This window comes from Octodon degus, unplaced genomic scaffold, assembly GCF_000260255.1.
Source record: "Octodon degus isolate 3935 unplaced genomic scaffold, OctDeg1.0 scaffold00021, whole genome shotgun sequence".
In the NCBI taxonomy this organism is placed as follows: domain Eukaryota; kingdom Metazoa; phylum Chordata; class Mammalia; order Rodentia; family Octodontidae; genus Octodon; species Octodon degus.
The window spans coordinates 8026863-8036886 of record NW_004524597.1 but is presented as its reverse complement, the minus strand read 5'-3'; the positions used below and the strand labels follow the sequence as shown (position 1 = coordinate 8036886).

General features: G+C 48.6%; 1 protein-coding gene across 2 annotated transcripts in view; it reads right to left on the bottom strand.

Annotated features, from left to right (window-relative positions):
- Trap1 (TNF receptor associated protein 1) overlaps positions 1–10024 on the bottom strand; it is a 42242-nt gene that overhangs the window by 11666 nt on the left and 20552 nt on the right. For both annotated transcript variants that reach the window (XM_023711538.1, XM_023711539.1), the window contains exons 5-11: positions 9414–9485; positions 8581–8741; positions 7141–7250; positions 6256–6329; positions 5222–5377; positions 3446–3566; positions 1842–1911 (exon numbers count right to left, since the gene is read on the bottom strand). In XM_023711538.1, coding sequence (XP_023567306.1) covers positions 1842–1911; positions 3446–3566; positions 5222–5377; positions 6256–6329; positions 7141–7250; positions 8581–8741; positions 9414–9485 — 764 coding nt within the window. The remainder of the gene's footprint in view (positions 1–1841; positions 1912–3445; positions 3567–5221; positions 5378–6255; positions 6330–7140; positions 7251–8580; positions 8742–9413; positions 9486–10024) is intronic.

The window sequence follows — 10024 nt, the reverse complement described above, 5'->3', positions numbered from 1 at the left end:
CCCAAGGCCTTCATACTAAAGTACATCTGTAACTTTTAAACATTTTTTTTTTCTTGGCCAGGCACAGTGGTATACTCCTATAATCACCACACTCAGGAGGCTGAGGCAGGAGGATTGCTGTGAGTTCAAGGCCAGCCTGTGCTACAAACTGAGTTCAAAGCCAGTCTGAATTGCACATTTTTCTTTTCTTTCTTTTTTTTTTTTTGGCTGCCTCAAGATGCCTTCTGGACATCCTGGTTTGGCCTGAGTTCAAACCACAGCATCCTGAGCCTGACTGCTTTGTTTAAACAGGCACTTAAACAACTGAGCTAATGGGCAGGCCCCCTTTCTTTTGAGACAGTCTCACAATGTCACTAAATTGTGCAGTCTCACTATATCACTAAATTGTGCAGGCTGGGCTTGAACTTGCAATTCTCCTGCCCCAGTTTCCCAGAATGCCAGGATTACAGACATGTGCCACCACTGTGGATGATGGAATTCACTTCAAAGGTAAGTGGGGTTAGGAAGCCCTGGGCAGCATGTGTCCATCCCTCACTGGTCAGCCCCAGTTTTAAACTAAGTCTGAAAGCTGCCCCTATCTGGCCATCTCTAGATTAGCGGGTTTTTTGCTGTTGTTTGTTTTTTTGGTGGTACCAGGGATAGATTAGTTTTTTAAAAAAATCTTTTAATTAAGTTATTTGAGGAGAGATAGCTCAGTAGAATAAGTGCTTGCCTGGCAAGCACAGGATCCTGAATTCAATTGCCGGTACTGGAAAAAAAAAAATTATTTGGCACAGGGTCTTGCTATGCAGCTTGGACTCTAGTGATCCTCATCTCAGTCTCCCTAGCACTGGAATGACAGGCGTGGCGGCATGCACTATCACGCCTGGTTTTGGCGGCGGCACAGTATACTGGGCATTCCGGAGTCCACATGCATGCAGTAATGGGGATAGAACCCAGGTTGTTAGGCTTGCCAGGCAGGCGCTTAGAGCACCGAACTTTCTCCCCAACCCCATCTCTAGATTAGGACTGGGTGAACTATATATCCTTTAAAAAGAAAATATCACTTTCACCATGAAAATAGTAAGTGCGGGCTGGTGAGATGGCTCAGTGGTCTAAAGCACCTACTTATAACAAGCTTAGCAAAGCACAGGGACGCGGTTCAATCCCCCAGCACAACATGCCAGCCAGCCCTGCCCCCAAGTGGGCTGAGCTGGCCACACACATACACACACACACAAATAAATAAATAAATAAATGTTAAAAAAAAAAAAAAAAAAAAAAAAGGAGAGGGAGAGAGAGAGAGAAGAAAGGGATAGGGGAGAGGGAGGGAGAGGGGGGAGGGAGGAAGAGAGATGGAGGAAGAGAGGAATGGGGGGAGAGGAGAAGTGGGGAGAGAGAGAGAGAGAGAGAGAGAGAGAGAGAGAGAGAGAGAGAGAGAGAGAAAGAAAAGATCATCTGGAGAGTATGGTGCCAGAGTGGGTGAGGCAGGGATACAAATGGAGAATCTCAAGTTTTGGCACAGGTGTATGGGCTGGTCCTATTTGGCTCCAGTGTTACGAGCCAATCCCAAATTCCTCTGGGCTACAGAATGAGCTGCTTAGGAGTAGAGTAGGCCTCAGAGGCCAGCATAGGGACCCAAAGGGCTGGCTCTCAAGAGCCTGGCCATACATGGACCTCGTGAGGTAAGAGCCTCCTTGTATCCTGCTTGTGCCCCTCGTAGATGACACACATGATGCCTGGCCTCACACTCCTCATACTTTACTCTTGGCTCCTGTATTCCCAGCCAGGCTACTGGGGCAGAGATGGGGCAGGGAGAGGCTGGTTCTCACAGGAAGTTAGGTTGCCTGCCTGTGGCTTACCTGATGAGGACGCTCTCCTGCAGGAGCTCCCGGCTGAGATTTAGGGGGATATCCTCACTGTCTACCACACCTGAGAAGGACAGAGCAAGTCAGGGGGGTGCCTGTGCCCATGAATCATCAACCACCAGGCATGTCCTCCTTGCTCCTAACTGGCCCCTCAACTGCCTGGTCATACATGAACCTCACGAGGTAAGATCCTCCTTGTATCCTGCTTGGCCCCCAGGTAGATGAAACAAATTTGAGGGTCGGTTGCCTGTGGCCTCAGAAGCCCTGGAACATTTGGAAAACACATACTGGATTTTAATCTTAAAAATTCTCTTTTTTAGGCCAGGTGTAGTGGTGCATGCCTATAATCCCAGTACTTGGAGGCTGAGGCAGGAAGTTCACCCTGAGTTCAAGGCTACCTTGCCCTACCTACATGGTGAATTTATTTTTTTTTTTTTTTGTGGTACCAGGGATTGAACTCAGGGCCTTGCACTTGCCAGGCAAGTGCTTATTTTACTAAACTATCTCCCCGGCCCTACATGGTGAATTTCTCATGGATTTTTTTTTTTTTTTTTTTTTTTTTCACAGAACGGGGGATTGAACTCAGGCCCTCGCACTTGCCAGGGAAGTGCTTATTCCACTGAGCCATCTCCCCAGCCCCCCTACATGGTGAATTTAGGGCTAGCCTGCACTACATAATGAGACCCTGTCTCCAAAAATGGGGACTTGTTACGTAGTGCAGGCTGGCCTCGAACTCATGGCAATCTTTCTGCTTCAGCCTCCAAAGTGCTGGAATTATAGGCGTGTGCCTCTAAGCTCAGCTCAAAAAATTCTTAACTATATAGTGCACAGTGTACCTTCGTGATACAAAGTTGGAAATGCTCAATTCTTTTTTTAAATCTAATTTTATTTTTTGTCTTTTTAAGATAGGGTCTCGCTATGCAGTTCAAGCTGGCCTTCAGCTCACTTTGCAGCCCAGGCTGGTCTCAAACTCACAACAATTCTCCTTCACCATACTTGGCTTTTTTAAAAATGTATTTAGTACAGGGTCTACAGGGTCTCACTACACAGATCAGACTGCAGGCCCATACTACCATGCCCAGTCTCAGTTGCCATCTCAGCATGCCCCTGGGGGTAGAGCCAGCATGGCACGCTGGCAACCAAACCCGGTTCCTGCACCTCCCTAAGCAAGTGCTCTGGCCAGCCCTCTTTTTTTTTCTCTTAATTTACAACACGTATTTTATTTCAATTGTTTTGTTTTCAATTGAATTTAAATGCTAAATGTTTATTAAACTGTAATCTCAAGTTTAGCTCAATTCATGCATAAATCTGACCCTTACATAATATTTCAAAACACTAAATGCACTCAATACTCCTCCACCCCCAATCAGCCAACCATCACTAGTGTTGAGGCCAGGAAGCTTCCTGAGGGTGCTGAGCAACTTTCCCCTGGCCGCTCTGTGTTACACACCAGTGTACTCAGCCATGCTCAGGAAAGACAATCCCAGAACCAGATCAGCGCTGGTTTTCAAACTTGGGGGTAGACAGGGTCCCATGAAAGCCACTCACAGACACAGGCCCACTCCACACCACACAGCCCAGGTGTTAGAATACCATACCTCGGATGAAGCGCAGCCACTTGGGCAGGATGTCTGCAGCCTTGGTCTGAATGAGGACCTTGCGGCTGTACAGAGCCACACTGGAGCCCAGATCCCTGCTCACATCCAACATGGACGGTTTCTGGGGGCAACGAAAGACCAAGTCAGGTGGCAGCAGTAGAAATAGACATCAGTCACAGGGAAGCAGAGCCGAAAGACAAGATGCCAGAAAGCCAGCCCTCCAAAAGCTGCCCTGGGTGATGAAAGGTGGGCAGGAAATGCCGAGAAGACAATGCTCCACTGCCACCCCTCAACCTTCCTCCCCATCTGCTCCACCAGAAGTCCAAGGTCTAGGGAAAACACTCCACTACACTGGGGCTTGCAGGGGTGGATGGCTGCTGCCCTCCACAAGCCACTCCCTGCACAGGGTGTACCATGCTGAGCACTATGTGGCCTGGAGATAGCCCAAACCCTGCTAGACCTTAGGAGACCACTGGCCATAGGGCAATGCCTCACTGCCTAGTCGTGTACAGCCTAAAGATAATATTTACAATTTTAACGAGAGAATATAATCACATAGGACTATTTCAACACATATGGGGGGCCTGCGGGTTAGCTCAGTTGTTTAAGCGTCTATCTGGGCAAACCCAGTCAGGCGCAGGAGATTGTGGTTTGATCCCCTGCTTCACATGCCTTACCAAACCCGCCCTTAAGGCAGCCTGAGCCAGCCCCCTCCCCCCACAAGAAATCCTTCTCAATACGTGTGAAAGGGGGCCACAGAGATGGCTCAGTGGAATAAGCGCTTCCCTAGCAAGCACAAGGGCCTGAGTTCAATGCCTGGTTCTGCCAAAAAACAAAACAAAACAAAACAAACAAACAAAAAAAACCCATGTGAAAGAGCAGGGAATTCAATCTTCAGCACCTACAGGTTCACTAACACCCTGCCTTGTTGGTCTGTCACGGCACTGTCTGAGGGGCTTTCTAGTCAAGGCAGCAGGGTCAGCAAATACCATGGGGACTGTGTGCTGAAAAGCCAAGCTCCTTTTCCAGAGCTCTCACATAAGAGGCCTGTCAGTGCCTACTCTGCATTAACACTTGGTTCTGTCATACTATGGGCTCTCATCTTGAAGTCCCCAAATGCTGAGACTCAGCATCTCTAACCAGTTCCAGGGGACGCTGAGGGTCAGGTGAAGGCAGGAAGGCTGAGGATGCCCTGGACAGGCCTCTTTGCTCTAGGACTTGGTTGAGCTTCTGTGCATCCCCATGAGCCAGGGAACCTGTGGGCTAGGTAGAGCACACAGAGGGCACTGGCATGTGGGCTCACCACAGCCTTTCCAGGGCATCTAACAGAAAACCTGATACAGCCCTGCCTCATATGGTCTGGCTGGCTGAGAGCACCCAGCAGCTGCTCCTATGGCCCCTTCCTGCCACTCTTGGCCAGTTTGCCTCCAAATGCCAGCACTCAGCTTAAAATATCACATAAAATGACTCTCCCACAAGCAGTGGGAGATTGAAATAACTAATGCTCCACACCCAGCAGGCTCTGCTTTCTTTTTTTTTTGGAACCGGAGATTGAACTCAGGCCCTTGCGCTTGCCAGGCAAGTGCTTATTCTACTGAGCCATCTCCCCGGCCCCTGGTTGTTTTTTTTCTGCCTTCTTTTATTCTAATCCTTTCAAGTACCATTGTGGCGTAGTAGTACACTGCTGATGCAATGGCTATCGCTGTGGGTATGCTCTGGCTCCAGAGGGGTAGTGGAATAGCTGAGGGCTCTGTCAGGGCAAATTGAACACCTCACCGTCTCTGGCACATAGAAGATGCTCCGGATGTTGAGTGGTGCATCTGTCTTGTAGTGCAAGGTATAGCGGGGTTTATCATAGGCCTGGGCAATGTAGCGGTAGAACTGTTCATGTTGCGACTCGTCGAGTTCCTTGGGATCCATCATCCAGATGGCCTAAAAAGGGAGACCAATGGGAAGATATCACATTTAAAACATCTTCCCAAGGGGCAGGGATAAAGCTTGGTGGCACAGTGACTGCTTGGCAAGCATGAGATCCTGAGTTTGATTCCTAGTACCAAAATAAATAAACAAACAAAAAACTTAAAAATGTCTTCCCAATGGCTGCATGGAGTAACCTAGTAGAGCACATGTCCCTAGAGTGGCCTCCTGGCACAGATGGGTGAGGTCTTAGGGGCAGACTCTTCCCCCAGCTTCCCCTGTTCAGGACTACGGCAGGGGCAGAGGAAACACACAAAAGGCTCTGGAACAAGTGCCCCTGGATAGGGTTAAGAGATGAGGAAGGGATGGAACTGAGGGTAACAGATATTGACACCGCCTACTCCTGGGCAGGCTGAACAAAATGGGGCCCTTCATTCAGTACAGTATCATTCACTGTATAAGCTTAAACATGGCTGAGCCCTGAAGACATTAAGTTCAGTGAAAGAAGCCACATCCAGAGGCTATACACTACATGATTCCACCTATATGAAATGTCCAAAGCAACAAAAAAAGTAGACTGTGGCTACCAGGGCCAAGGAAGGGGGAGCAGCAAGCAATGCCCGAGGTCACGGCTGCTTTATGGAGTAATGGAAACATTCTAACACTGGCTGTGGAGGAAGCTGCATAACACAGGATGCACTGAACACCACCAGACAATACACTGCTGTGATCCCTGCACCCCTGGCTGGCTGTGCATAGACTGAGGTGTGCTGGGGTTAGGGTCCCCACCTTGACCTTGTGTCATCTGTAGCCCTCCACCTCCAAATATGTGTTTTGGGTGTATTTAATTGTCTGTATACTACTCAAGCCCCATATGCAGCTCAGGACCTCACCTGCAGGGTGTTCATGCGTCTTCCATTGAGGTACAGGGGGAAGCTGACGAAGTTACTATATTTTGTCACCACATCTACAGAAGACAGAGACAACAGTGAAGATCTGAGGGTCTAAGGTGAGCACAGCCTGCTGGGAGGGGCCAGTTCATGCTGTCATTTTACAAGTGCAAGACCAAAGTACAACAAGGACACCTGTATTTCCTGGGTCACCCGCTGGGTATCAGTAGAACTTGGAGAAGCTGACCTTTTGGGGCCAGATTCACTATGAGGGTATGAGACCCTCTGGAGGCAGAGGACCAGGCCTGTTGGGGGAGTGCTGTGTCCACGAAGTGCTCAGCAATCTTAACAAACTGTCAGTGAGAGCCAGAGTGAAACATGGCCTACAGATGCCTCTCTGGCCTTCAGGAACACCAGGGGTCAGAAGCTCCACCAGGTAGGTACCAGAGGCCCTGACATCTCACAGCAGGACAGAGTTCATCAACAGCATCATTTTTTTTTTTTGGTGGTACCGGGGATTGACCTCAGGACCCTGCACTTGCCAGGCAGGTACTTATTCCATTGAGCTATCTCCCGGCCCTTCCAAAAGCATCATTAACAAGACTAGGGCTAGGGATATAGCTCAGTGGCATAAGCGCCTATCTGGCAAGTGCAAGGTCCTGAGTTTGATCCCTGGTACTGCAAAAATAAATAAATAAATAAATAAAACCAAAGAATGAACAAGACTAAAGGCAGTGCCCCATAAGCTGTAAGCCTTACCTTCAAGGTATCCAGTATGGGGCCAGTGGGGTCACTTCCTCCACTGACCCAGGGGCCAAACTCTGGGGTTTGGCCCAGCTCAACCGTAAATGTGATTGTGCCTATCCTTCAAGGGCCCAGCTACCTCACCTCGAACCCGGGCTTCGCTGGCAAACTCTTTGCAGTCTGACTTGAGGTGGATGATAATTTTGGTCCCAGTTCTAACGCCTGAAGCTTCAGCGATTTCAAACACTCCAGAGCTGGGATATAAAGGAAAGAACCAGCCAGTTCCACACATCAGCACAAACCTTTGTCTGGTAAATCCAGTCCTATTGGAATTTTCCCAAGGCATCATGGAAAGAGGGCATGCCCTCAGAACAGTCCCTAGAAGAGCCTCTCAGACCACAAGATGGACATCAGGGACAAGGACCACTGGCTGCAGTATTGTGTGCGAGTCCCCCAGCTACCTTGTGAGCCTCCTGCTAGAAAAACCTCCAAGACATGTGTGACTCAACAGCACTGGGGCCTGGGCCAGCTCACATGGGTACCAGATGCCTGGGAGTGAAAAAGGCTACCTGTTACACTATTTCTGGGTCTGGTAGAGGCTGCGCCAAGAGTAGCAGAGCGCATTTTGGAAGTGCAGGGAGAGGGATGTCCTAGGTGGGGCCTCACTGATACATGGCCACATCGACACTGAGCACCACTTTCACTGAATTTATGGCTCCTTGGGTCGGGGAGATGGCTCAGTGGAATAAGCGCTTCCCTGGCAAGCGCAAGGGCCTGAGTTCAATCCCTGGTTCTGAAAAAAAAAAAAGGAATGAATTTATGGCTCCTTAGTCCAGACCAGGGCAAGTGCAAAGTGCACCAGGGCCAAACTCCTGCCCTTGGGGTGCTGGCAGATGCAGTCAGCAGCACATAATTCAAAAGTAAAATTTGAGGGCTGGAGAGATAGCTCAGTGGTCTAAAGCACCTGCTTACATAAGTTTAGGCAAAGCGCAGGGACTACAGTTCAATCCCCAGCACCACATGCCGTGGCAGCCCCGCCCCCAGAGTGGGCTGAGCTGGCCACAAAAATAAGTAAATAAATAAATAAATAAAAATAAAATAAAATTTGGGAGCCAGAGAAAACTCTTTAAATTTGGCTGATGGACCACTGTCCTCAAATACCTCCTGAAGTTGTTTTAGAACGTCCACTTAATCACCTCGTCACACAGACATTGTCTCCAAGAATCACACAGAGAATTCTGTCCTGGCTGGACACAAATGGGTGACAAGGTCACTTGATGGACTGGAGATGCCCGGAACTCCCTCCCAAAAATAGGAGCCAGATTTTATATGAACCGCCCAAAACATGCCTGTTTGCATTTCCTCAGTTTCCAAAGTTTGTGGTAATTTTCTTTTTAGTGGAACCAGGGATTATACTCAGGCCCTTGAGCTTGCCAGGCAAGCGCTTATTCTACTAAGCCATCTCCCCGGTCCCTAAAGTTTGTGGTAATTTTCAATGTGCACATCATATAATACTTGGCTCCAGGTATCCCCAGGGACAGGACCACTCCCTGTGTGAAGTGGGCTTGTTCTTCCCTTACTCACCCATCTGAAAGCCACTGGTAGCCTGGGCTCCCTGGAGCTGCAGAGCGGGAATAGACTTCCACTCTGTCAGCCACCATGAAGGCTGAATAGAAGCCCACTCCAAACTGGCCAATGATCTTGCTGCTGGCTTCCGCCTGGTCCTGTAGTGCTTCCAGAAAGGCCTGTAGTGGCAAAGGCTGCTCAGGAGGAGGCTGCTCCCTTCTGCACTGGAGCTGGTATATGTGACTTCTATGCATTAATCTAGCACATGCCAAGGCCCCAGTAAATTCTCAAACAGACTTTGACACCCCCCTTCACACACACACTACCTTATACATAAAGAACTAAGTGATGTGAGGTATAGTGGCCCATGCCTGTAGTCCCAGCATTTGGAAGGATGAGGCAGAAAAAAATCACCCTGGGTTCAAAGCTAGCCTCGGCTACAATAGTGAGTTCAAAACCAGTTTGCACTACAAAGTGAGACTCTTTCTCAAACCTAAAAATTCAAATTAAAAAATAAAGAAATAAACACCCTCTCCAGAGCATCTGTGTCAAGTTCACACAATGTGGGAAAGTGCCACATGACTTTGCAGAGAAGCAAGGAGGTGGCATAGAGTGATATGGACTCAACAGTGAACTATGACTGGTTTACAGCTCTGGACAGAGTGCTCACTTCAACCTTTTCATGTACAAAATGTATGTACTGTCTGAACTATTAGAGGTTCCTGTTCCAAAGTGAAACAAGGTCATAAGCATCCCCCATGGTGCACCCCTCATGGAACTCACTTGGTATATCCTTACTCTATCTGACTCCCAGGGCTCTGCTACAGGGGAGAGGCTAGCCCTGTGCTTACCTTTGACCCTGACCTGGCGATCGTGCCTAGGTTGGATACAAGCTCCTCCTGTGTCATTCCGATGCCAGTATCCTGAGGAGAGAGACTAAATGTTAAGCACAGCTCTGGAACTAGGGTGAGGGCTACAGTCAGTGTTTCTGTGCCAGAGTTTCTCTATTCCCTTGGGCTCAGAGGGGCACACGTGCCTGGGGCTTCTCTGGGGATCAAGTGGCTTGTCACCTGTACCCTGTCTGGCCAGGCCAGAATCCTGAGATAGTTGGAGATGATGTCTAACAGTGTGATTAGGTGGACATAGTTAGCTTCATTGATCCTGGCTAGATGGGCCAGAAAGCATATCCCATGCTCATCCGAAAAACCCAAGTCCAGGAATGTCAGCCATAACTCCTTAGAGAAAATTGGAATGGGTAGGAGGAATCAACATTAACACAACCCTGGAGCTGGGTGTGGCTCAGTGGTACAGCATGTGTTTATTAGCATATGACAGGACCTGGGTTCCATCCTAGCACCAAAAGTAAGAATGAATAAAAGCCAATCCTGAGAAGAAGATACTAAGTCAACAACTGAGAGTAAAATGTGTAACACTTGTTTTCAATTTTTTTTTTGGTTTTTTT